Source organism: Heterocephalus glaber, unplaced genomic scaffold (assembly GCF_053883595.1).
Source record: "Heterocephalus glaber isolate CG9 unplaced genomic scaffold, H.glaber_assembly_v1.0 deba00001914, whole genome shotgun sequence".
Classification (NCBI taxonomy): domain Eukaryota; kingdom Metazoa; phylum Chordata; class Mammalia; order Rodentia; family Bathyergidae; genus Heterocephalus; species Heterocephalus glaber.
The window spans coordinates 57,224-83,728 of NW_028258516.1; the positions used below are offsets into that span (position 1 = coordinate 57,224).

The window sequence follows — 26,505 nt, forward strand, 5'->3', positions numbered from 1 at the left end:
GTCTGTAACACAAATAGTATCCTCATCCACTGTTAGGAAACTGAGGCACAGGTGAACAGAGCTGGTTCCCAAGGCTGTCACACTACTAAACAGTAACAAGTTCAAAGGTACTGATCTAGTGAAATGCAAAAAACCACCTCTACACATCTACTTAGGGCCATTCCACCAAAATATTTCTTTTGCCAACAGGGGGAAAATAGGGTCATCACTATCCACCCATTCAGTCCATAAAGATCACAAACCATACTGGGCATATTCAACCTATTTGTGCCTAGAAAAAGTCAAGTGAAAAGCATAAATTCAGCTGCTTCATTCACTGTTGAATAATTATGGATTGTTTGTTCAGTGAGGTCTTAACATTACATCCATGTTTCCCGTCCCTCGGTGACAGATGAAGACAAAGTGGTAGCAGTGGGGTCACGCATACCTGGCATCCAAAGGATAACAGAGTGCATATTTGGGCACCACTCAGACGGGGGAGCATCTCCCCAGTGACAAACCCTCACTGTGCAGCAACAAATTACAACTCTAGTTTATTAGAATCCAAGACTCCATGGCATGTCCAATTCAGCAAGAAGACCTCTCATCTGGGTAAGCGGGGCCTGAGAGGTGGTCTATGGAGGTGGGAGTGACAGTGCAGGCCTACAGGCTGTCCGGGAAGGGGGAGGCAGCAGGGGGAGTATTCTAGAAGGGGGTCTCGCACTTTGGGCTGCGGGGTGGATGGCACCGGGAGCAGTACTCCACGGAGAGGCTGTCCTGGCTGGGCTGAAGACCGATCAGGGGAGCCAAGGGGCCCTGGGCACAGAGCGCCTCCAGGAGGTTGAAGTTGGTACAGCTGCCCTGGTGGGAAGAGCAGAGAGAGGGGAGATGGCTGAGTGCCCCTGGAACTGGGCCAGAGGATGCAAGCACCTGGCTGGAGGGTGGGCCTGGATGAGGCACCTTCCCTGGTGCTGCCCTCCAGCCTCCACTGCCTCCAGGCTCAGTCCAGGCATCTGACAGCAGGCAGGCTGGGGGCTGAGCAGTGGATCTGAAAGGGGTGCCAGTCTGCATCCTTGGAGGGGAGGTGGGAGCCAGGCCTGGGCTTTGTGACCAGGGACAGGTCACATAAACTCTGCAGGTTTCTGTCTCTGGTGTGAACTGGGAAAGTGCACACAACTTTCCCACAGTTGCTGGGATGATTCATTGGGGACACCAGAACACCCGGGCATAGATTTGAGCCACAGGAAACTTTGGCGACCCCCAGCCCTGAGCATCACACCTCCACGGAGGACGCTCATAACCATGTGGATTTCCCCGTGTCCCAGGAAAGGACTGAAATGGATCTTTACAACCTGGTGTGTCCCCCAACCAGTGTGTCCCCCCAGCACTTGCCCCAACGCAACCCTGAGCCACAGTCCCACAGGACAGGGGTCAGGGAAGAGCAGTGCCCACTGTGTCCACCAGGAGGGTCCCTGTGTTCTCCTTATCTGGTCACTGGGCTGAGACCTTATCAGTGGCACCTGGTGGCAGCTGGGGTGACCGAAGTTACACAAGGTCATGGTGCCCTAAAAGCAGATTGGGAGTTATGGCTTGTGTCTAGGTGTCCCCCCAAAGCCTCATGTGGTCCTAGAGGAGGGTCTCTTTCAGAGGTAGCTGGATCTAGAGTGTGTGATACTGGGATTAAGGGCGTGTGATTACTAAGTCAGTCCACTGATTGGTTTGGCATAGTTCTGGGTGTGAGTGCTGCCTGCCCCAAGGCTGTGTAGCCTGGGTGGACTATAAGGGACAGAAAGAGGGTCCTTCCTTGTCTCTTGCTGCTTGCTGTTTCTGCTGACATCTGCCCACCATGAACTGTGTCTTGTCTGTGATTCCTCTTGGCCATGCCACCCTGCCTTGGAGCCAGCTGACCATGGACTGAAACTTCTACAAAGTGTGAGCTAAATAAACCTTTCCTCCTTTAACTTCGGGTGTGGGATGTTTTGCCTCAGCAACAAGAAAAGTAACTAAGACACAGGGGCAAAAAGGAAGGGCAGGGCCAGGACTCGGCCTCCAGTAGCGTCAGGACCAGAGCTCCTGACAGCTCTGTCCCCAGGGCCATACTGAGGCCCTATTCTGGATGCCCTGGGGAGGCTGGCACTCTTGGGTGTCTGGGAGGTCAGAATGTTTGGGCCACAAGTTAGCTAACAGCAGGTGTTGGAGGTCAGAGGTTGGAGGCATGTGAGCAGGACATAGAGGGTGTCAAGGGGCACGGGTGTGGGCATGTGGCTGGGCAAGAGTCCCAGGATAGGGTAGGGTAGCACGTGGGCACAGAGAGGGTAAGGAGGCCCATGTTGAGCTCAAGGGTGTGTGCTTGAAACCAAGGCAGAGGAGCGGAAGGCAGAGATGGGACAGGAGTAGCCTGGCCCAGGGTGGGGGCACACTGGCTCCATGACCAAGTGCTGGCCTCTGGGTCCTGTGGGTGGGCAAGGATGGCCCCACAGTTAGAACTGGCCACTGGTCATGGTGTCCTCCCTCTTTACAGGGCAGTTAGTGGCTTCTCAGTGTCTCTAGCAAGGGCTGGCTTCTTAGCAGTGCTATGGGGAGACAGAGGCAAGAAGCTCCCAGGTGGAAGCCACAGATCCTGGGGCTGGGCTAGGCTGGGGTGGGGTGAGAGGGCGAGTTCCCCTGGGTGCTGCCCTGCCTGGCCAAGGTGGGGGGGGAGGTCTTGAGCTGTCCTCTGGTACCACAGGATCCCTGCAAAGTCCACGCAGCCATGTCCACTCAGAGGGCTCCAGAGCTCCTCTTCCCCAGAGCCCCAGCTGGGGTCGTGGTCCCCAGCCCCTCACCTCCGGGCCCGTGTTCTCACACACGCCACGGCATGCACAGCAGCACACGGCAATGGTGAGGCACGCGGTGTCAGGTGGCGGGTCTGGCGCTGGGGCCAGAGGTGGAGGAGAAGCCAGAGGAGGAGGAGGAGGAGGACGAGGACGAGGACGAGGACGAGGACGAGGACGAGGATGAGCAGGTTTCTTAGTTCTCGGCTTCTACAAGAGAAATTCACCTGTTCTCATCCCTATCTGCAGCCCTTGGGGAGTGGCTATCCGCATGTGGGGTCAGCTAAGGATTTGGGATGATATAAATGACAGTGAGCATCACTCACTGGGGAGGGCCCTGTGTGGAGTGACAGCCAAACTCCTTTGTTCCAAGGTCTGCCTCTGCCCCACCTGCCCACAGCCCCATGGTGGAACCTTGGTCTCCTGAGGTCACCCTGGCTGGCAGAAGCCTGGCAGGGGGCTGTGCAAGGATCAGGGCACTGGCAGGTGACTGTCCCCTCCCCCTGGGCCTGGCTTTGCAGTTGCCACCTCCCCAGACCACGGTGCAGCAAGCACAGGTCCCAGGCAGCACCCTGTCTCCTGACACCCCTAGCCAAGTCCCCTGGCCCAGCCACTTAACACTTCTGGTCCCATTCAGCTGAGCCCCAGACTGCCCCTGCCCCATCCCTGTGCTCCTTTGGGGACAGCCTCCCAGCTCAGCCCCCAGATGCCCTCCATCCTCAGCCCTGTACCCCCAAGGCTGCGCCCAGCCCAGCCCAGCCCTGGCCCCGGAGGACATAGAGATGAAGACAAATGCAAAGGAGCCCAGCGCAGCCAGGGTGGACACAGGGCCAGCTCTCCTTTCCCAAAGCCCTGAGCACTGGATCCCAAGGAGAACATAAAGCGACACAAGCAGACATTCTTGGGAGGTAGTCTTCCCTGTTCCAGGATCCTGGGGCACCCTCACCCATGGGATTCTGGCTGGGTTGGGGTCTGGGTTTCTCATGGCACATGCTAGGCTCTGCTGGCTCAGGGCAGATGGGAAATGGCCCACAGGCTGGAGCAGGGGGCTGTCCCATGTCCTGGTCCCTGGCTGCAGAGGGACTCACCTTCCTGCAGCACAACCACCAGACCCACCAGAGCACCATGGGGATCAGCAGCAGCCCCAGCACTGCTGTGAGCAGCAGAAGCGCTTTGCTTGGCATTTTTTTGGGTGGTTTCGTCAGCTGGGGTGGGCTGGTCTGGGAGACAGCGATGTCCAGGGGTCGAGGAGTGACTGGGGCTGGAGTCGTTGTTTTTGTGGTCGATACCGTTGGTGATGGTGGACGCAGCCTGGGGCGCCTAGTGGTGGTTGTGGGGGGCCGATTCTGCAGGAGGAGATTGTCATGTGACCATGGCCAGCACACAGACAGCATGAATTGCAGGTGGCAGGAGAGCAACTGGAGCATCTGCTCATGGCTACCCTCTACTCATCTTTGCTGACACAGCTCGGACAGATTTCAGCGTCCCCAGAGTGGTGAGGGGCCGGCCCTGGTCCCCAGGCTGCAGGACGCACTTCTGCTCTGCTCAGGGCTTTGCACTCAGCCCGGACAAGGAGGCCTAGGAGACCCTGCGTGACCCCAGCCTCCCTGCTCACCTCGGGGCCAGTACAGCTCGTCCTGAGGACACAGAGAGCTACAGGTGCCATGTTGGGGAGGCCGGGCTGCTGGGGACTCAGGGGAAGACAGGAGACCCCAGGCCTCGCCGCCCATCTCCTGGCTCTGTATCCTGGGCTCACCTCACCCTCTCTGAGCCTCAGTGGGCCCCTGTGCAGAGGGGTGGGAGCCCCTCCTGCCTGGGGAATTGGCTTAGAAGGCTTAGGGTGTTCCCTCCTGCCTGTGAGAAAAGGGACAGGGCTGGCCCTAATTGTCACTCACAATGAGGGCCCACGGGCTGTCTGCCCAGCCTTCCCGAGTCACGCGCTGGCTCAGAGGAGGCCGCTGAGGTTACTGGTGGTTCTGTGTGCTGTGAACCCTACCCTGTCCATGCAATCAGTTCTCACTGTCTGCACAGCTGCCCTCTGGCCTACATGGGACCCCCTGCCTCTGCCTCCCCAGGTGTATGTGCGCCCAGGGCAGTGCTCGGCACAGCCCAGGACACAGCCTCCAATACTCACACAGTCGGCGGTGGCCTTCACCCTGATGCTGCGGGCAAGGAAGTCCCTCCCACTGTTCAGGCTGACTTCCACTGTGATGTTCCTAATGCACAGGAGGGACAGACAAGGGACCCGACCTATGGGGACCAGGACCTCATAGCTCTGCTCAGGACAATGACTCTGAAAGTCACACATTCAGGGTGACCAGGGGGAAGTCACGTGGGTCATGAGAGCTGGTTCCCCAAGTCACTGTGAGGTCAGCCTCAGCAAGGGCTGCAGCTCAGGCAGTGAGTGGCCCTCACGGCAGATGGTGCCATCCTGGCCGTGGCTGAGGGACCAGGGAGGTCTGAACAGCATCACCGTCACACTTCTATCACGCGCTGTGTGGTCCTGGCCGGGAAAGGTGACCCGGAGGAAAGGCAGCCATGTCTGGCCCAGCCTCTCGTGCACCTGCCCTCTGCAGTGCCTGGGCTTCTGTGCTTCCCTGGGCACCTTGAAGGTCACCCACAAGGGCAGGTGGGGAGGGCGCCTCAGTGCAGAGCAGGCCGACCTCAGGACAGGAGACAGTGGCAAACAGAGGCCACACTGTCCTTGCCCCTAGGACCCAGAACCATGGTGACTTACTGTCCAGGTTGCACTGCCTGTGGTTTGGGACAAATTATGGTTGTCATGTTCATCCTGATTGGATGTTCATCTAAAAGAAAAGGACACAAGCGGACATCACTACACAAGTCACCTACCCTGCTACCACTGTCTTCTGGAAAGCAGAGGTGCTGGCTTAGACTGATAGAAGGGGACAGGTATTTGATGGTTCTGATACATTCTTGTGCTGTGAGCCACGTCCACTAACATCACTTCTTCCTGAGCATCTGATGTTCGAGCTCAGAGTAACCAGACAAGCAGCAGCCAGGGAATGTTGGGAGTAAAGTGTGTTCTAAGCTGTGGGGCTGTCACATGCCAAGGCCCTGAGGCAGGAAATTCAGAGATCACTGAGGAGGGAAGGACAGGAGCCCAGAGGTGGACACTGAGCAGAGAACAGGGTTTTGCTCCTGGTGCAGTGGATCTTTGTGGGTGCGCAGATCCTGGGCACCGTGTGGACAGCAGTCATGTGGGACTAGCTGGGGGACTGGGTGTGGGGTGGGCTGAGATGACCAAGGGCGACCCTGGGATTTGACCATAGGGCCCAGGTGGGGTCATTACTGAGCTGGGGCAGCCCGCGGAGGAAATGGGGATGTTTGGTGATTTCTGTTTCTCCCCTTCTCTTCCTTCCTTCCTTTTTCCTTCCTTCCGTCTTCTCCTCATCTATCTTTCTCTGTTTCTGTAAGAGCTTGGAAACTCAGAAGAGTTCCTTAACATGCAGCAATAGAACCTTCCCTATACCTCCTGAGCCCTGGTCCAGGTGAGTGCCGAGCCACATCCTTGGGCCCCTGCATGCAGCCCTCTGCCTCAGGCTCCAGCTTGCCAGGTCCCCAGTGTCCCTTCTGCTGGCTGGAATGATGGAGTCAGAAGGACTCTCAGGTCCTGCCATCTGTGCTTCTGGGAGGCTAGTCCCTCCCTGTCCCTTCTCCTGACTCTGGCTTCCCCAGGCACAGGTGGGGACAGACAAGGTCCCTCCTGACCTCAGCCCGATGGTGGAGCAGCCAGCAGGGAGGATGCTCTGCCAGCTCCACAGCACCCTGCCCAGCACAGGGCCATGTTCCAGGGACACTGAGAGGAGAGGGCTCCTGGGTAGCGGGATCAGGTTTAGAGTTGTGTTTTAACTTTTATAAAAACAGGCTTGTCGTCTGTGGAGAAATAGCCTGTGGTTTTACAGGGCCGGCGGGTGGGGTCAGCACTGCACACTGCACTGTAGAGCACACAGATCAAACCCAGCACGGGAAACTGCAGTCCTGTCCCTGAGTGCTCAGGGTCTCTGTCCCTCCATACACCTGGCCCCTGCAGACACTGAAATGTCCTAAAGCAGCATTTGTGTGCTGCTCAGTGTGTGCACATCCCACTGAAGGGTCTTTAAAAATCACACTCATGGGAAAGTAAAATGTTTGTGGTGTATTTGAGAGTGCTAACAGAACTTCACTTTATGGTTTAGGGGCAATGTCTGCATTCTCTATTTCTACTTTTTATTTTATATTATGTATCATTTTTATTAGAAAAATTTATAATAAATGTTAAAATAATCATAAACATTTGTAACTTAAGATAGAAAATTAACAATTATTTTGTACATAGTAGTATTTTTAGGTCTTTTCTACATTTGGTCACAAAATGGTTTAGTGCTGTCTGGCCCTGTGTCATTGATCATATTACCTGTGACCTGCTGAAGCATTTTATGCCTTCTCTGCTGCTGATCATGAGAATGGCTGGAGGACACTTGGCCAGGGAAAGGGTTTGCTTCTGGGGGTGGGATACTTGGTTTTCATTGTGGAAAGCTATCCCTACCTTGCTGCCACTGACCCAGGGTAGAGAGGTATTGCAGGGCAGGTTACCTGGCCCACGGAGACCTGGTCCCCCAGTCAGGGGAAGCAGAGAGCCCAGCACAACCTGGCTGAAGGGAGAATAGTTTTCCAGCCATGAACGGACTGCACTGAATACTTTGGTTGTCATAGTAAAGAACCTCACCTAAAGTTACACAAACCTGACACTGTAAGCACTGTAAGTTCTGTCGCCTGTCCTGCCATCAGGGTCTGGTGCAAGTCTTAGGCTCTCAGAAAAGGGTGGGGATAGGATGGGCCAGATGCTGCTGTGAGACAGCGCCCACCACACAAACCTGCTGAGGGGAGGCCTGCTCTGGCCTGCTTGTGGAGAGATGGACACTTCCTACCTCCCTGCTTTCCAGATGAACAGAGAGGTGGCTGCACCCCAGCCAGGCCCCTCTTCACCTGTCAACATTCAGTGCCCGGAACCCCGTGACAGTCTCCAAGAAGGTCAGCAAAGGGCCAGGGACTCAGGTGACAGACAGGAGGGGGTACAACTGTGTAGGATGGTAGTGGCTCAGAAAACAAAGGGGCTCCTTACCGAAGGTAACATTGTTACTGAACTTGAATCTGCAAATGACCTGGTCTCTGTTCCTTGCATTATGGAAGCCGTAGCCTTTCAGAATCACCTGCTTGGCTGCTGTAAGGGCACATTCAAAGGCATGAGTGAGGGAGCTGTACTCTGTGGCCTCTCTCAGACCATTGTTCACTGTGATCACCTGTAGGACAAATCCAAAGGGGCCCCAAGAGGCAGCAGCTGCATCTGACTATCTGTGTCCCCCAGGCCAAATTCACATCTGCTGTCACCAAGGGTCCATGTGGATGCAGCAGAACCAGCCTTACACACATGGGAGTCCTCCTCCCACCATCCCCGACTACAGCAGCATGACAGACACCCAACTGCCAGGGGCCATCTCAGCTGAGGCCTCCCATCCTGAATTCCCATGGTCCCCACTGGAGACCCCAGGAGCAGGGCCAGGATGGGGGCACCAGAGGCCCCTGTCCTACCAGGAGGGGGACTAATGGGGGTTGACACCTCCTTCCAAACCCAGCCTCTCCCTGAACCACAAGGAACACAGCCCATCTCCCCGTGGACCCAAAAGTCCCTCACTCCACCAGCGTGGGCCTCCATGCCCCTCAGGCCAAGCCACAAGGGACGAGAGAGGGCAGCTGGGCAGCTCTGCAGCACCCAGGCTGGGTTCCTGTGGGTCTTCCAGTTGCACTTCCCAGCTCCTTGGCCTGACAGCAGCTCCTGGCCCAGGCCTGTATCCTTCCTGTCACCATGGCCCTGGTGTGGCCCCAGGTCACCCAGCCCAGGACCCTGGGCTGCAACAGCCCTGTCCCCCAGTCCCTGCACATGGACTGGCTCTCCATGCCGGCCTGAGTACCCAGCCCATTCTGTGTCACCTGGGGCCCAGGCTCCTGCCTCAGCTTCCCCGAGTCACTATGTGTATGGCAGCTCTGCTCGGGACACCCAGGAGTGTAACAGGTCAGCAGTGGAGCTGGTGTCTGGAGGCACCTGTCACCTCAGCTCTGTGGCTGGGAGGAAGCAGTGGCAGCTCCTGTCCTCACCTGGGGTTTCTCTGGCTGCCCAGACGTCAGGGCCTGTGTGTCAGGGCAGCCGATCTGCTGAGGTGCTTCACACCAGAAGGAGGAGAGACCCTGGGGTGAGGTCCCTGACCCACCTCCACCCAGCACTGCAGCCCCCACCCTGCCCAGCATCAGAGGGGCTCGGGTGCAGAGCAGAGGTCCAGGGTGGAGAGGTCAGGTCCAGCCATCCTCAGCTCCTATCCACGTCCTGATGCTATGCCATCATTGTCCGTCTGTCCCCCAATGTCCCCACAGTGCTATTTCTATCCATCGAAGACCACACTGCAGCCCAGGTGGTTGGCACCTTATCCCTCCCCTGGGCCGTGGGTGGCAGAGCTCAAAGTGGGCACAGTTCTGTCTTCCCACAGCCTGCAGTCATGGCGCCTCCCACAAGGGACACAGAAGCCAGGACCCAGCAGCTGTAGCAGCCAAGGTGTCACTTGTGGGAGGAAGAGCCTGACCCTCCCTGTCCCCTCCACCTGGGTGTCAGAAGCCAGCCACATGGGGATGATGGCTGCATACATAGTGCCCATGACAAAGACAGGTGGCCTCCCTCTGGACCACTTAGGAGCATCCTCAGTGCACCAAGGCAGGGACCTGGGATGGACTGGGGGCATCCTTATCACTTCCAGCCTTGGGATAAGTGCTGTCATTTCCACAGAGGGGTGGGGTGGAACAAACGGCTGCTCCTGTGGTGCCGGGTCAGGCATGGAGGTTTACTTTCTGTCTTGTACAATACCGGTGCTGAATTTGTGCAACACTTTTGTTTTATTCAGCGATGTGATTGCCTTGTTTTCCCCATGATTTGGATTTAGAATTCCTTTGATATTTCAAATTCCACATCAGCATGGCCTTTCTGGGGTGAGCTCTAAATTCCTCTTAACATTTTGAGGATCACTTATCTGTACAAATGAAATCTGAAATGCTCCAAAATCCGTAACTTTTTAAGCTTAAATATGAGAGCAAATGTGGAAAATCCCACAATTTACTTTTTGTGACAAATCATGATTAAAATACAAATGCACTAACATATATAGAATCACCTTCAGGCTACATATGCACAGTGTGCATGAAACATAACTGAGCGTACATGAAGCATAACTGATGAGACTTGTATCTCATCTCCAGGATATCCTAGTGTGTCTAGGCAAAATTCCAAATCCTCAAAAAATCCAAAGCCAGAAACATCTATACAGATCCAAAGAGAAGTTTCAGACTATGGTCACCTGGTTCCAAGGCAGAAAGGTCATGGCAGAGGGTATGGTGAAGGAAAGCTGCTATAGTCATGGCAAAGGGAAAGCAGAACAAGTGTGAAAGAGCCAGGGAAGAAGGGACAGGGATCAGATATAGTTCCCAAGGTCATGCCCCCATGTCCAACTTACTCCAAGCAGGAGTAATATCATCTAGCGATACCATCTACTGATAGCCCTCTCAGCTATGAATTCACTGGTGTGCTAAGCCACTGTGACATTGGCACCTTCACAATCCAAGACCTCTCACGAGTTTCTCCATCCAGTCTGGTTGACAATCAAGATTAACTTGCACAAGTACCCACCTTGTCAAGTTGATGCCTAAGTACACCTTCTTCAAACCTCATTTCTACACAATACGATAACCAGGCCATAATTCTGCCTGACATGATGCAACAATGCTGCATACAAATAAAACTACTAACTACTCAATACTAAAAATTTTTAGTTGCATACAAGTGAAAGTACACTAATTCCTCCCCCAAAGACTCAAAAGTTTCAGCATTACTCAAAAGTCTAAAGACTCCCCTGAGGCTCAGCAGAAATATTCTTAGCTAGCTGTGAACCCCTGTAAGAATCAAAAACAAGTCACATAATCCCAAGGTACAGTGATGCAAGGCAAACAATGGAAAGAATGGGGGGATAGAAACCAATTGGACCACAGTAAGAAAAATCCACAGCAATGCAAATTAAGTGCTATATCTCCATGTCTGACATCGAGGTATGTGGTGGTATGATATGAACTTCAAAAGGCACTGATAGCCCCATCCCAATAGCCTTACTGGTTGCAGTACACATGGTCTCTCTCTTGTGCTGGCTTTGTGGGCATTCCATGCTCCTGGCATTTCCAACTTCCTGGGATCTCCACTGCAGCTTTGATTTCACTCTTTCAGGTTCGTGCACTACACTCTCAGGGTCTACAGCCAGAAACTAGAGCCTTGTGACATATTCCAAGCTCTCCAAGACCTTCTTTGAAATCTGAGTGGAAACCTCTATGATCCCATGACTCTTGAATTTTGCATGCCTGCAAAACCAGCATCACGTGGATGGTGCTAAAATCTTCTGCTAACTTGAGTTGTGTCCACCTGGACCATGGCTGCAGTGGTGTCTGCATGTCTGAGTGGCTGAGAATGATGAAATGAGTGCTGAAGAACACATTCCACTGGGACCCTTCTCAAACAGGTGTTCCTGGAGCTCTCTCCTCAAATGAAATATTTACACTGTGATACTTTGTAAGGGTTGGCATCTTGATGATTTCTGAGATATCTTCAAGGCACCTTCCTTTTAAGATGTTTCAATAAAAACTATTTGGTTTCTTTGTAATGGTGCTAATCTCTTCAGCAATCATCCCTCCTTTGGCTCCAACTTTACACATTATTCTTTTCTGGCCAAATGAAAGTTTTAGAAATCTTTCTTCTCTGCTTTTTCCTCCTGATCCTCACCGTAAGTCTTGCTAAAATTTTCCAGTAGTACCCATGCTACAGCCTGAACTTTGGGCCGCTTTTAAATTTCTTCCATCGAGTCAATTAGATCATTGCCTTTAAAGTTGGCATCACAAAGTTTTAGTGCACAGACCTAATATAGGCATATTTTTTGCCAGTTGTAAAATGCACATTTCCAGAGCAATTCCCATTCCCATCTAAAACCTCATGAGCAGTCTTTCCCATCTCTTCCTGTCACCATTCTAATCTTCTAAGTTTCTACCAGAATCACTCATCCATCAACCTCTGCTTACAGCATTGTAGGGCTTATGTAGCCCACATCACTAAAATTTTCCAAACTCCCTCTGCAAACCAATTTTAAAGGCTTCTGAACTATTTGGATCAGGTTCAGTCACAGCAATAATTCATTTCTGGTACCAATTTCCTGTATTAGTCAGCTTACTGTCACTGGGACAAAATATCTCACATCACAACTCAAACAAGGAAAGGTTTCTTTTGGTTTATGGTTTCAGAGGGTTCAGGTTCGCTGCTTGCTGTTTCCAAAGCAGAGACATCATAGAGGAAGGGTGTAGTGGAAGAAAGCTCAACTCATGGCAGCCAGGAAACAGAGCAGATTGGAAAGGCCACAGAGGAAGGAGCTGGAGACCAGTTAATAGTGCCCAAGGTCATGCCCCATAACCCACTTCTTTAAACTATTCCCACTTCCTCTAAACCTGCTTGTCTATGAGCTCATTAGTGGGTTAACCTGTTGGTGAGGTTGTGCTCTCACCATCCAATTACCGCTCCAGGAGTCTCTTCATTCAGTCAAGATTAAGTGAAACACCTTCTAAAACTAAGCATTAAGGAAAGGAATACTCAACATGTTTTGACCTATTTATCTGTTGTGGAATTCTGGGGTTTTCTTCAGAATTTTGAAATACTATGTATTTTTAATAATTTTACATGAAATATTTTTGTTATGAGATAGAATAAGTAATTTCACAGATACTCACAGTCACTCTTGACTTTCATCCCCATTGAATATACATTATATATGTATACACAATGCAGAGTCATGTGGACTATACCCACCCCCACACTCCACCAAAAACATCTTATATATTCCAAATACACACACCACAAATCACAGAGCACAACCTGCTTTGCCTACTCCACATGACACTGTCCCCTCATGGCAAATGTAAACACATCACACACCACATTTCTCAAAGATACACATAGCCTGTACCACAGACATATATACCCACTCCTTATACATGTCATACTGAAAAACACACTATATATCCTGTCTTAGTTAGGTTCTTGTTGCTGGAACAAAATATCTGGCATCTGTAACTTATGGGAGGAAAGGTTTATGTTAGCTCACAGTTTGTAGAGGTTTCAGTCCATAGTTAGCTGGCTACAAGGCAGGGTGGCACGGAAGAGGGGCATGGCAGAGGAGAAAGAACTCATGGCATGGCAAGCAGGAAGCAGCAGCACTTCCTTCTTTCCCTTTTTATTTCATCCAAGTTGCAAGACTATTGGTTGGTGCCACCCACATCCAGGGAGGGGCTTCCTTCTTCAATAAATCCATCATCCATACCTAGAACTATGCTAAAACAATTGGTGGACTAATCCAGTACCACATACCCATGATCCAGTCACTCCTCAAAGCCCCACTTATGAGTGCATGAAGCTTTGGGGGACCATCTAGATACCAGCTTAACGTATTTCCACAAATCCACATACCACACATATCATACAACAACATCACAACACACCCTGCCCCACAATCATCAAAGACACACTACAAACACACACACCACAAACTTACCAAACATACACAAATTGTACCCCGAACACACACCATATAAACACACAAAAACACCCCTCATAAACCAACACAACACATAATGTACACACTTTCCAAACACACAATGGACACATACACACCGCACCACCAATACATATATCATACATAACATCCATCTGCCATACTCCTAATATACACCACATACACTCACAAATATACAAAGCATATACCCTACCACACACAACATGTATCTTTTACATGTACTACACATAGTTCATCCACCAAGAACAACAAACAACACATGTCAAAATGAAAACACCATCACACTCATCAGAAACATACCATAAAACACATACACATAACATAAAACACACATATAAATCAAATATCACACATACATCATGCATACCCATACATCCATCAAGGACACACGGAACATAGCCACACAGCACCAACATACCCCAGTACTCACACCATATATTACACATCACATATACCACACATCCCACAGACCACACACACCACACATTACTTGTGCACACAACTCCCTGCACCGCCCTGCCCATAGCTATCACCCCTCAGCTCTCACCTGTGCACAGAGGGGAAGGCTCCACTGATCTGAGTTCAAGACAGGCCCTTGTTCCAATCTGAGATGGAGAGCAGGAGAAGGGACAGGAATGTGAGCCTCAGGCCCTGAAGAGATGCCGCTGTCCCCCTGCTCGCACCCTGCCCACTCACGCACGTAGTTAACTCTTCCATGCAGGTTCCTGGGTACCCCATGTATGCCAAAGACGTGTTCTGGGCTGTCTGCAATTGCTGTCAACTATAAGAGAGAGGAACTGGCTTGGCCCCCAAGGCAGGGACTCCTCGATGCACCAGGGCCCCAGAGCCAGGGCACAGTGTCATGCCCTTGGGCCGTGGGGGCGCCTGCACGCACCCCAGGCTCAGGACATAGGAAGCTCTGCACCACTCAGTGTGGTGCGGTGTACTGAAACCCATTTTTGTCCTTCTGCCTGGCACACCTGCTGCCCGCATTTCCTGGTGCCCTGAGGAGCTGTCTTGGAGATCTGTCACCAGCGGGACTGCAGAGGGCCCCCAGTCACCCGATCCAAAATACCTGTTCTACGTTGTATTCGCTGACACCAATGCAGTAAATGTACGCTCCCATGGTCCGAGCCTTGTGAGCCTGAGGGAAAGAACTGGGTGAGCTTTTGGCACAGAATGGAACAGAGAACGCTGAGGACAAGCCCACTCACCTCCACCACAGATTTGTTAAGTACATCTGGCTTCAGTTGTCCAGTAAGTAGAGCGATGATCATGCTAGACACCCTGTTGCCTGTCAAGAAACAAGAGGGGTGGTGAGTAAGGTCCAAGAGTGACCAGCAGGGGACCCAGGACCACCGTAGACTGCTAGGCCTCAGCACTGCCCACGGAAGGCAGGTGGGTGCTCCTCACACCTTAACCCTTACCCCAGCACCCACCACCCAGAGACCCCAGAATGAGAAGGGGCTCTTGCCCAGGGCCATCTCCCTACCAGATAGCCTGAACCCTTACTGGTCCCAGAAGGCACACCCTCTGCCCTGAGGACAGCCCAGCCATGTGTCCACCAGCCCCAGCCCATCTCTGGGCACAGGAAGCAGCAGCCTGTCCTGCAGAGCAGCCCAGGAAGGGGTGGTGCCAGTGCCTGCTTTGGCTACAACCTGCAGGTTTCTGCTTGGGACAGCGGCCCAGCTGCTCAGCACTCTCATGCGGGGTCCTGGACAGGGGACCCCATTCTTCCCCAGCACAGTCCCCACTGGGCCCCACCACTCTGGCCCAGAGCTGCCAGCCATTTTCGTGGTAGGAGATGCAGGTCCAGGAGCAAGTGGGCCATGGAAGACAGGAACGGAGAAGGGGAGGAAGGTCTGGCCCTGGGGAGAGAGTGGGCTCCTTATGGTGGTTCTCAGGCAGCTTGGGATCTCGGCCTTCTCCTTCTGCACACAGGGCCCAGTGAAAGTCCAGGAGCTCAGAGTGACCAAGTGCCCTGTGTGGACCCATGGGACCTCCTGTCCTGTGAGAGCCATGCTGGGGCAGGTGCTCTGCCCACTGAAAAGTACTGGGATGGGAAGGGGAGCAATGGGCTCCCAGAGCCAGGCTGGGGAACCATGGGGTCTGCACATAGAGCTCCCTGGAGGGCGGCCAGCTCAGTGCAGCCACCTGAGGAGGAAGGCAGGGGCTCACCTCTGGAATTGGCTCTTGCAATCTGATCATTCGCCTGCAAGGAAAGAGAAACACCATAGAGAGAGCAGTAGACTGGGATAGTGCTCTAAGGTGAGGGCCAGCATGGACTCCAGGAAGTGGGCTCCCCACCTGTCTGAGTGCCTTCTGCAGGTAGATTTTCCCACCAGTGGGAATGGTCTCCAACTGGACAAGATGATGGAAGATTGTCGTTCTGAAAAATTCATGGCAAAAAGATGGAGGTGAGGAAAGTGGACAGAAAGAAACAGCCCTCAAGCCATCCTATGGCTGGGTGAACTGTGGAAATGCCATGGACGGGAAACATGAGCAACTCTCCCAACCCAGTTGTGTGCTGGATCATTGCCAGGTTTGTGTCCTTTTCTGTCCCTGACCTCTGAGCCCTCTGGGTGGTGGGGAGGCTGAGAGCAGGTCCCTCAGGAACCTGACTTTCTCTGAGCTCATCCTGTCTCAAGCACCCCACCCTCAGGGACCCCTCCCCAGGGGTGCTACAGCAAGGGTGGAGTGGGACCCAGGGACATGCAGTTTGAGTCTGAGGTTTCAGGGAGCCCCCCATGCCTGATGCTGACTGGAAGCCAAGGACACCCTGCTGAGGCTCTGTCCTCCAGCAATGAAGGCTGGTTCACAGGTCCCAAGCTCAGCCTGTCCTGTGCTGTCTCCACTGCACAGACCCTGACCTGCCCCTCCCTTAGCCACCAAAGGAAGGAGCCAGGCTGCTTCGTGAGCAGCGGGGCTGAGAACCTCAGTGTTCCTGACCCTAAAGGCTTGAGGTGGGGACGTGGCCGCAGGCTGCTGAGGCGGCCGAGCCCTGTCCTCAGGCTGCCAGGACAGAGCTGTCAGGGGCTGTTAGAGACAGGATTGATCGGGGCAGGCAGCACCAGCTCTGGTGGCAGCACTGGGACAGAAAAGGAAGACTGTGTTCAGGCTGATTGGCTGTGACAGGGCTGAGCCCGCACAGCAAGGCCACCTAGAGTGAAGACGCTGAGGGCGGCTTCCTCCTGGGGCAGAGACCTGCTGTGGGCCAAGCTCTGAGGGCCTTGGATGCGTCTCTGCCTGGGCCCTGCCTAGGAGGAGACACAGCCAGCCCTGCCCAGGGGAGGCCCAGCCAGGTCCTGCCCAGCCCAGCCCCCGCCCTCTCCTCTCTGGCTGCTGGCTTGTCCCGCTCGCTCCCCTCTCTGTCCCTTGCCTTATCCCAGGCTCTTGGCAGCAGTTCCCCTGCCCCCAGACAGCACTCCTCCTCTCCTCCGTTCTTCACTCTGTCAGGTCCCTCACTGCATTAAGGGGCTAGGTCCCTCACCGCCTAGCCCATCAGCAGCTCCCAAGCACCCCTCTGGTGTTCAGCCTGTGTGTACATGTAGGCCACCTTCCCCACAGCCCTCCCTGTGGCACCCTTAGGAGCCCAGGACACAGGGCCCCCTGGGGCTGCCTGTCTGGGACCCACCAGAGGACCTTGCTGCCCAGCACAAACCTCCAGCTCTTCCCCTGGGGCCCACCTCCCGGGTCCCACCAACACCTACCTATTTGAGGTGAGCATCATTTCAACTCTTGACCTTGTGTTAAACACAATGAAGGACATGCGCAGGTTGGGGCTGGGGAGAAGCATGGCTGTGAGAAGCCAGGGAACTTGACGCCAGGACACATCCCCAGGGGAAGCACGGACCCTGCTGCTCACAGCTCTGTGCCCAGGGTCATTTCAGATACGGGCAAAGAGCCTCAGTAGGCAATGCTGCAGTCCCCTGTGGGGACCCAGGGACCCAGGGAGAGTCAGGGTGACCTCATGACCAAGCCTCTGGGCCAGCACCCCAACACACACTTATACTCACTCAATCACACACTGATCTACACATTCTAAAACACAATAATGCAAATTCACACACACTCAACACTCACACACAGATACAGTACACACATATGTACAACACTCAAAGTCATACTTTCACGCTACCACTCACACTCACATGCACATAGACTGATACATTCACAGCACACATACAGTCACACATACCGTCATACATGTACATAGTCACACATATCGTCATGCACACATACAGTTGTACATAGGCACACTCATATCAAGGCTATAACCACATACACACACACACACACACACACACACTAAAGGAGACAGAGCCTCCTCATTCCTCATGGGGCCTCCCTCCCACCTGGCCTGTCTTCTACAGTCACCTTCTTTCTATCCTAACCCCATCCCTCTTTCCCTCCATTTCCTCCTCCCTCCTTCCAGCTCAGGAAATCCCACTCCCTCACAATGCCTCCCCTTCCTGCCACTGACCAACTGCCCTTGGCCCAGGACCTCTGACCCTCGGCAAAGTGGCTGCAGCCTTCTTGGCTGAGCTGACCACTGCTCCTGCTCTTCTTCCTGGCTCTGTTCACCTACAGTTGACAGGTTTTTTCCTGGAGCACTATATCACTCCCCTGCCTGTGAATCTTCCATGGCTCCTTGTGACACAGAGGAAGAATTCAAGGCCCTCCTTGGCCTGGAACAATAAATCCTTGTGACATTGGCCCCAAGCAACTTGTGAGGATTTGTCTCCAGCCCTCCCCTGAGTTACCCACACTCCTCAGCCTAAACAGACCACCCACTAGAGGGCACCCTGAGGGTTACTGTGACCCTGACTTTTCTCCAGCCTTCAAGGTCAAGTTTACTTCCCATCTCCTCTGGGAAGCTGCCCAGGACCACTTCCCTCTAGGAATCCTTGTTTTCCCCTCTAACCTTCCTGGCACACTCTCTGTCCCTTTCCTTTGGCCCTGAGCACCCTGTGTCCAGGTGTCAGCTACTGAGTTGCTCTCCTGACTTCCTTCCCAACCTGGGGGTCTGGAGGGCAGACGGTGTCCCTGCAGGTGCCCAGGTTCCCAGGCAGGGCAGGCACACAGCTGAGACCCAGAGGACCAGTGCACCCTGTCCCCTTTCCTGCCTGGTCATGCTGGGCTCTGTGCCCCCACCCAAGGGACCCCACCAAGTCTAATGGATGTTCAAGCAGCCTGCATCACAGAGAAGCATACTTTACATATTTCTCCGCCAAATCTTCCAAACATGAGGACAAGGTAGCCCAGGTCAACATGGGTTGGGATCTGCAATGAAGATACAGGAGTTAAGGGATGAGGTGCCCTTTCAAGGAACACCTGGCCTCTGTCTTTTCCCCTTCTCTTCAGGATCCTTAACACTGGCTCCCACCCCAATGCCTCTGACCACAGTAGGGGATCCTGGAGGTGACTGTCCTCAGGGCCACCAGTGGGAAGAGGCTGGCCAACCAGGCCATCTGCTGGGATTGAGGGGCCTCCCAGCACAAGGGACTCTTGGTGGCCGACCAGTGCAGCTGGTCACACTAGGTGATGGCTGTGACACCAACTGGAAGAAGGGGACATGCTGGAAGAAGTCTCTGGTCACCTCTGACTTGTGGGTTCTCTGCCATCACTTGCCCATGATGTGACCTTCCCAGGTCCCTGTGGGTAGTGACCTTGGCACCATGGCCATTGGAAGCCTTTTAGAGCCATCACCAGGTCCAGAGGTGACCAGATGTGGCCTGTGGCTTCCCTGCTGGACTCCTGGGTTCCAGATGTCAGACCTGCCCTTGGAACGGGAACCTTTTGTAGACTGTATCTGCCTTGCATATCTCCTCATCACACCCCAGATTCCTCTTCCTTTCCACATTCCCTAGCAGCATGGAGGCTGGGGGACATGTTCCCATGGGAACCTGGGCCTCAGCATGGGGGACCAGCACCCCAGACTGTGCGACATTGGTTTTGTCACCAGCCTGTAGTCCAGCCCCTGCAGGCCCAAGAGGCCTTTTCTAGCAGACACTGCCAGGGAAAGGGAACAGGCTGGCCACTGCTGCCCTGGTGCCCACACTGTGGACCAGCAGGGATGGCTGCAGGCTCTTCCCATCCCCACTCCAGCATCCTGCTCCATTGTGTCCCACTCTGTCCCCAGATGGAGAGTGAGGAGCAGGAGGAGCCTGGGGCCTCGTGACTCCTGTCCAGTGGGAACCAGTCACATCTGCCCTATGTCCCTGGCAAAGGTCTCTGGGTCCCCACAGCTCTTCCGGTCAAGCATCAGGGGGCAGAAGAGAACTGCGCCTGGTGCGGAGGGACGTGTGATACTCGGGGCTCCATGGTGAGTGGGTGAGAGGCACCCACCAGGAGGCCACCTTCTCCCCTCCAGAGATGATCATGCCCACAAGTGGGACCCCCGAAGGTCACACAAATGTGTGCTGACTGTCACACTCCAAGAGCCACCTCCTCCTGTTCCATCTACTCTGCTAGGCTGGGTCTAAATCAGTGTAGAAACCGGGAGGAAATGAAGAACTAAATCATCCTAACAATCTCCTGGTAACAGACAGGGAGCACATGTGTCCCAGGCACGTAGAGGTCATTTTCCCTCCAGATCCACCCCGTGATGTCTGCTTAGTCCCAGTTCATGATTGAGGAAAATGAGCTCTTTTCAGGCTATTTGTCACAATGTCCATACCCGGGATAAATCTATAGCCAGGTCTTTCTTCATACCCCATGCACTGTCCACTGTATTTGGCATATGTGAGTGACACTGCTGTCTGACAGTTGCTGTGTAAGCAAACACCAGACCCTAAGACTTTTCCAGGATGCAGGCTTTACCCTCAGCAACTCCAAGATTAAGAAGCAAGTCACCTCATTTCCCTAATCCTCACACTCTTTGCTTTCCCTCTCATCACTCTTCACCTGCTTATGGCACCTGCTCCTGGGGAGTCCTAGGAGTGATGATTTTGAAAGAGGGTTTGGATTGTAGGACACAGGAGAAAGCAAGTGCTCGTGGGCAGAGGAAAGGACACAGGCACAGTCAGGTGCCCAGGAAGTAGGTGCCTTGGGGAGGGCCCACCTCCTCATAGGCTTCCACTTCTGATAAAATCTGATTGAAACATCATTGTGACAGCACCAGGTTGAGAAGATGAAAGGATGTGAGATCAAATCGTATAGGGGAGTAGAAGCTGAGAAAATTTCACCATAAAAACAAGTTGATGAACAATGGGTAAATCTCAAAGCAGCAGAAGACAGTTGTTACAAACACGTTATCACAAACATCTGTACATTGTCAAAGAAAACTAGAGATTTGCATGGAGCTATGTTTGGCTATTGGGTTCAGACACAGAGAGTGGTTGGGAAGGAGCTCTCAGTTTTTTGTGAGTTTCTTTCTACTATTTGGCATTTAAATTTTTCTTCAAACCATTCCTTGACAAATGGGAAAAATGGAATTCTAGGTAAAAGTTAGTATCATGGAGGGATGTTAGAATAAACAGCCAAGTATGCTTTGGGCCCTTGTTCTCCTACAGAAACTTACAAAACAAGTGAAATGCTTGTGTGCTCATCTTGCAGGAGCTCTGCAAAATGCCCATCAGTGCTTTATGGAAATGGAGCAAACGTGCCACGGTGAAAAAGCCCCCTTCTAAAGGGTGGAAAAGTGTGAGGTGTTCTGTGGAACCCTTCCCTTACCCGCTTCCCAGCATGGTCCAGGCCAAGTGGCTCTCCACAACCACAGGGGGACACACATGCTTTACTTGTGAGCTTTCGTTTTCACCTGCCTAGGGGACATCTGAAGGATTTGCTGCTGATTCTGTTTCACAGAAGTCAGAACATGAGTGAGGAAACTGGACAATTCCATAGACACCTGGAGTAGCCTATTTTCTGTGGGGACCTACACTAGGTCATCAAAGGCAAGGGGAGGGAGACTGGGAGTTAGGATGCTCACAGCCAGCAATGTGTCCAGAGTTTTGAGGTTCACACTTGTACAGGAGCAAGGATTGTGTTTAGAGAAATCCAAACATAGGCTTTTGACTCAGGTTGATCTTTAGATGCAGAACAACCTCAGCTAAGTTCCAAAGCTGTACCTCAGCACAAACCAACTGTAAAGACAGGCTGGTGGATGTTTTCTCTGCCTAATTTTTATGGTGTTTGTACTTCTGTTTGAGCTTCCAGAATTCAGCGAAATCTGTCACGATATTACCTGAATAGGAGCTGAAGGGCCACCAACTCAGTAATCAGATATAGCTAGGAAGTCTTTGCAAAAATAGTTTGGAAAAGTCTCAAAATACATGAATGAATACAGACATCTACCCGCCCCCCCGCCAAAGCATGCTGGGATTTGATTTCTAAAGTTACAATATAATAATGTTCAAACACCTAATTGTCAAAAAAAGAATAAATAAAAACTCCACAAGGCATACAAGGTAATAGGAATGCACACCTCACTCAAAGGAACTATATTAATCAACAAAAACCACTCCAAAGGATGTCAAATCTTTAGATTTACTACATATTGATTCAAAACAACTGTCTTAATTATGCTTAAAGACTGAAGGAAAACAAAGACAAAAAAATTAAAGGAAGTCAGGATAACAACAAAGAGTGAGAACATTAAGAAGGAACCAAACAGAAATGCTGGTGATGAAGTGCCTCATAGATGGATGATATAATTTTTTTCAGTATAAATATTCATTTATTTTGTGGAGCTGTTCAGCTCTACATCTGAACAGTTGAACAGCAGAAGAAAGAATAAGCCAATTGAATTATAGTACAGTATAATTTAAAGCACGTATTTCAAGGAAATGAAAATGAAAGAGAGAAGAGTCATGCGGAAGACGCCGAATCAGCCCGCTGCAGACAGGCAGGTCTGTGCACACCCTACCGAGGTCCTGAGTCACGCGGAAGACACCGGATCACCCCACTGCAGACAGGCAGCCACCTGATTCCACATTACCAAGGCGCAGAGGACACCAGACCACCAGACCAAGGTACTGAGTCCCACTGTTCCCGGCCCAGAGGTAGGGGCTTCTGAGCCGTTGTCCCAAAGGGGAAGGAAGTGGAAGGGCTAAGGGAAAGGATAGAAGGGAATGGGATTAATATGAGAAAATGGAAAAATAGGAACAAAATCTTTGTAAATAGGGAGGGCTGGAGGGGTTGAAGGGAGGGCTGGGCAAAGGTGAAAAACAAGAACCAAGAGAGACTATGTAAAGGTGCAAATTTCCAATGATGAATGTCATTATATTGTATACCTAAAATGTACCGATTATTAGAATGAATAATCGATAATGTAAAATAGGAAGAAAAGGTCCAAAGGGGTAGGGGTAGTGGGAGGCACAGGGGAAAGGAAAGAAGGGAAAGGAAAAACTGATGAGAAATGGAAAAAATGGAAATAAAGTCTTTGTAAATAGGGAAGGGTGGAGGGCTAGGAATGGGGAAAAAATAAGAACCAAGATGCATTATATAAAGGTACAATTCCCAATGAGAAATGTAATTGTGTTGGATACCTACAATGTACCAATAAAAGAATTTAATACAAAAAAAAAAAAAGCAAGAGAGAAGAAAAGTGATGGATATTTAAGGGATCTGTGGGGTACCACCAGGCAGACCACTATAGACAATGTAAGAGTCTCAGAAATAGAGAGAAAGGAGTAGAGACATTTCTTGAAGAAATACTGGCCAAACACATCCCAAATTTCACGAATGATACTCATCTGCAAATCCAATCCATCCACGTAGGATAACGCGAAGAAGCCTACACCAAGACACGTCATAATGAAATAGTTGAAAGGTAGAGACAAGGAGGAAGTCTGCAAACCAAGAGAGTAGACCTGGTGGATGTGAGCCGTCCTCATGGAAACCTTGGTGCCCAGGACACAGTACCATTGCCTTCCATATCTCCAGCTTTTCCATCTACCCATTCACCTAAAGATGGACTGAAAATATTTTTAAAATTGCATGGGCCCTGTACATGTATAGACATTTTTCTTATCGTCATTCCCTAAATACAGTGAACAACTATTTCCACAGACCCTTGTAGACAGCAGAGGATAGGGGAGGGGATGCAGGAAAGATCCGAACTGCAGCCTCTCAATCCAGCCCTTTCTTTGCTTTTCAGGAGACAGTCAGAGGCAGATTTGCCCGCTTCCCATCTAAACTCTGCTGACACCCCTTCAGGGCAGAGGCACGCAGGCTTCTCTGTTTCCAGAGTACAGCGACCCTGGTTTGTGTGTTCCAGCAGCTACCACAGTCCTGATGCCCGGGGAGGGCTGCAGCCCCTGTCCCCTGCAGCAAGGTGACACTGCCCAGAGCTGGGGTCAGGAGGATGGACATCAGCTCCTCTGCTCCCCCCTCACTCTCCCTCCTTCCTCTGCCAGCTCCAGCCTGTGGGTGCCACCTCTGCTCTGCACACACCTGTCCCAGGCTCCCTCCTGCCTTCCCCAGGCCGCCTAGGACCCTTCCTCTTTGTACTGCCACCCAGTCTCATCCTTCCCCTTCCAACTGATCCTCCCCAAGGCTGCCAGTCTTTTAGGAATCACAGATGTGACCCATCCCTCCTCTGACGGAAGCCTTTGTCTCAGGGACCCCTATTTGGCTTCCCCCTCTTGCCCGACCCTCTCCTCATACTCTGGTCCTGCTTGGACTCCCAGGTTGGAATCATAGGGCATTGCACCGATGGCTCCCGTAATGGCTCTCAGAGATCACCTGGACAGAATTCTGGCACACAGGGGACTCACTTATTTTCTTTAACTCACTCCAAAGAGAAGCTGACCAATAAAGGCTTGGATGTTCAGCTGGATGCAAAAGACTACCACCTTGCTGGGTCCTTAGTCCCCCTCCAGGAATCAGGAAGCCACAGAGGCTGGATTCTCCTCTCTTACAGCACACTGGCCCTGCTTCTCTTCTGGCAAAGGCTCATAACCCCTCATACCACATCCTCCTACAGTGACCTAGGGGACAGACAGCTGGGCCCACCCAGGCCGAGGTAAGAAGAGCACTCACGAGTCAAGGAGGTAGTAGACATCAAAAGCGCCATCACAGTACTGCAGAACGTCCTCATCTTGGTTCCCACTCTGCCTGGCCTGTGGGTCTCCGTAGCTGCAGAAATGGGTAGAGTTCGGGTAATAGGAGTGGGAAGCTCTCCAGCCTGAGCCAGGGTCCTGGAAGCTCTGGGCTCTGGAAAGCCACATAGGTAGCAGCAGGAGGAGCAGGAGGAAGAGCACAGAGCAGGGCACACAGGGGCTGTGCCTCCCCATTTTGCTGCCCGTCTCTGTGACCTCCTTGCTCATGGGACCCTGTCCAGAGCCCAGGGAGGCCGAACACCAGCCACCTCGGGCCTCCTGTGTGGCCACCTCCTCTGTGCCCAGGGACCAAGGCCCCTGGAGCCCTGTCACCAATGCGCAGTGGGCCCACACCAGTTCCCTCTGAGAGCACAGTGACTGAGGACACTGCTTCCCTCAGTGTCCAGCCACGGACTGTCCCCAAGGCCCTCCCCCCACCCCAGGGCAGAATACCCTGTGGTTATGACGGATGGAATGGTTGGCATGGTGACTTTGTGACCCGCAGCTCTGCCCAGGGACCTGCTTGTTGACAGCATCAGGATCATGGTCAGCATCATGACCACATGCAGGTCCTTGGGCGGAGCTGTAGCTCACAAAGTCACCATGTCAACCATTCTGTCCATCATAATCCCAGTGTTTTGCCTAGAGGAGGAGGCAAGGGCCTTGGGCACAGCTGGCAGCAGGACACCTGGGGCAGCAGGATTCCCAGTCTCTGTGCTCCGAGAGGGAACTTGTGTGGGCACATTGGGCATTGGTGACAGGGCTCCAGGGGCCAGCCAAGGCCCCTGGGCACAGGGGAGGTTGTCAACCAGGAGGCCCTGGGGCAGGGTTCATAAGCAAAGCGGTCACAGAGACAGCCAAGAAAATGGGGAGTCATGGCCCTAGTTCTGTGCTCTTCCTCCTGCTTCTGCTGCTGCTCCTTTCAGCCCTGTTTAGCACAGGGAGCCCCCAGATGTAGTTGCCAGCTCGAGAAATGTCCAGCGACTCGGCCTGGGCTCCGGAAGTTTCCAACCCCAGGTCTCAGTGCACAGCTGGCATAAGAGGAATGCAGATCAGCCGCCATGCCCAGGCGTCTCCGACATCTACTTCATCCTGAACAAGTGAGTGGCCCTCAGATCCTGCCTCCACCCAACTCCAGGAAGAAGCAGTCCCAGTCACTGCAGGCAGGATGGGGCCTCAGGGAAACCCCGTGTCTGTAAGAGGACTGGCAGGGCCTCCAGTGCTCAGCCCCCAGCACAGGCCTCAGTGACTTCCTTTTCTCCTCAAGTGGGGGTGTCACCACAGGGGTGGGCTCTGGGTGGCTCTGGCCCTGCAGCAACATGGCCCAGCCCTGGGTTCTGCAGGGCTCTCAGTCACTGGGCCCCAGGAGCCACCTCCCAGCCCTGGGAGAAGCCCCAGCAGGGATATTTTGCTCATACAAGAAATGAAACATACTCATGCCAAAGGCTGTTTCGGATACCGTTTCCCACTGCACACTCACAGCTAATTCAGTGCCATTAGTACGCGATACATTTAAGTATACAGTCCTGTTGGCTTCTTCTGTGTTAATAGAGGTGGCCCTAAAAAGAGAAAAAAATGGATTGTGGAAAGCAGAAAAAGGAATAATTTATACATTTTAAAATATGTACCACATTGCCAGCACATACTTGATACGTTACTACATTTATGCAACTCAAGTAACATCCACAAATTTTATATACCAGGGAGACTAGATTCTAGAACTAAAAAAATCATTCAATTATGGAGTTTTTCCAAAAAGCCCAATGCAGTACCCTTATACTATAATCCTAAGAAAATATTAAGAATCAGTAACTTCACATTATACATTCTAAAAAAAAAACCCTATTTCTAAATTTCTTCACATGGAAATCAAAAACTTCTAACTAGGGGAAAATGAGTCAGGAAATTCTTTTTCTTTCTCTTTTTTTTTTGGTACCAGGGATCGAACTCGGGTCCTTGCATTTGCAAGGC

General features: G+C 52.3%; 1 protein-coding gene and 1 long non-coding RNA gene across 8 annotated transcripts in view; one reads left to right on the plus strand and one right to left on the minus strand.

Moving 5' to 3' along the window:
• The window catches only part of LOC147820455 (anthrax toxin receptor 1-like), a 35,264-nt gene extending 10,699 nt beyond the window's left edge, over positions 1-24,565 (minus strand). The window contains exons 1-15 of one of the 7 annotated variants that reach the window (XM_087204195.1): positions 24,476-24,565; positions 18,707-18,775; positions 17,203-17,274; positions 15,800-15,881; positions 15,671-15,704; positions 14,707-14,786; positions 14,568-14,636; positions 14,193-14,273; positions 14,040-14,097; positions 7,918-8,016; positions 5,530-5,599; positions 4,927-5,008; positions 3,881-4,138; positions 2,805-3,002; positions 509-840 (exon numbers count right to left, since the gene is read on the minus strand). In XM_087204195.1, the coding sequence (XP_087060321.1) occupies positions 685-840; positions 2,805-3,002; positions 3,881-4,138; positions 4,927-5,008; positions 5,530-5,599; positions 7,918-8,016; positions 14,040-14,097; positions 14,193-14,273; positions 14,568-14,636; positions 14,707-14,786; positions 15,671-15,704; positions 15,800-15,881; positions 17,203-17,274; positions 18,707-18,765 (1,398 nt within the window). In that variant the 5' untranslated portion in view covers positions 18,766-18,775; positions 24,476-24,565 and the 3' untranslated portion in view covers positions 509-684. Of the gene's footprint in view, positions 1-508; positions 841-2,804; positions 3,003-3,880; positions 4,139-4,926; positions 5,009-5,529; positions 5,600-7,917; positions 8,017-14,039; positions 14,098-14,192; positions 14,274-14,567; positions 14,637-14,706; positions 14,787-15,256; positions 15,361-15,670; positions 15,705-15,799; positions 15,882-17,202; positions 17,275-18,706; positions 18,776-24,475 lie in introns of those variants that run through there. The other 6 variants (XM_087204196.1, XM_087204197.1, XM_087204198.1 and 3 more) reach the window with 6 other exon arrangements.
• The window catches only part of LOC147820456 (uncharacterized), a 31,861-nt gene that overhangs the window by 2,813 nt on the left and 2,543 nt on the right, over positions 1-26,505 (plus strand). Inside the window, exon 2 of the long non-coding RNA XR_015448488.1 lies at positions 392-25,634. This is a non-coding gene — a long non-coding RNA (uncharacterized LOC147820456). The remainder of the gene's footprint in view (positions 1-391; positions 25,635-26,505) is intronic.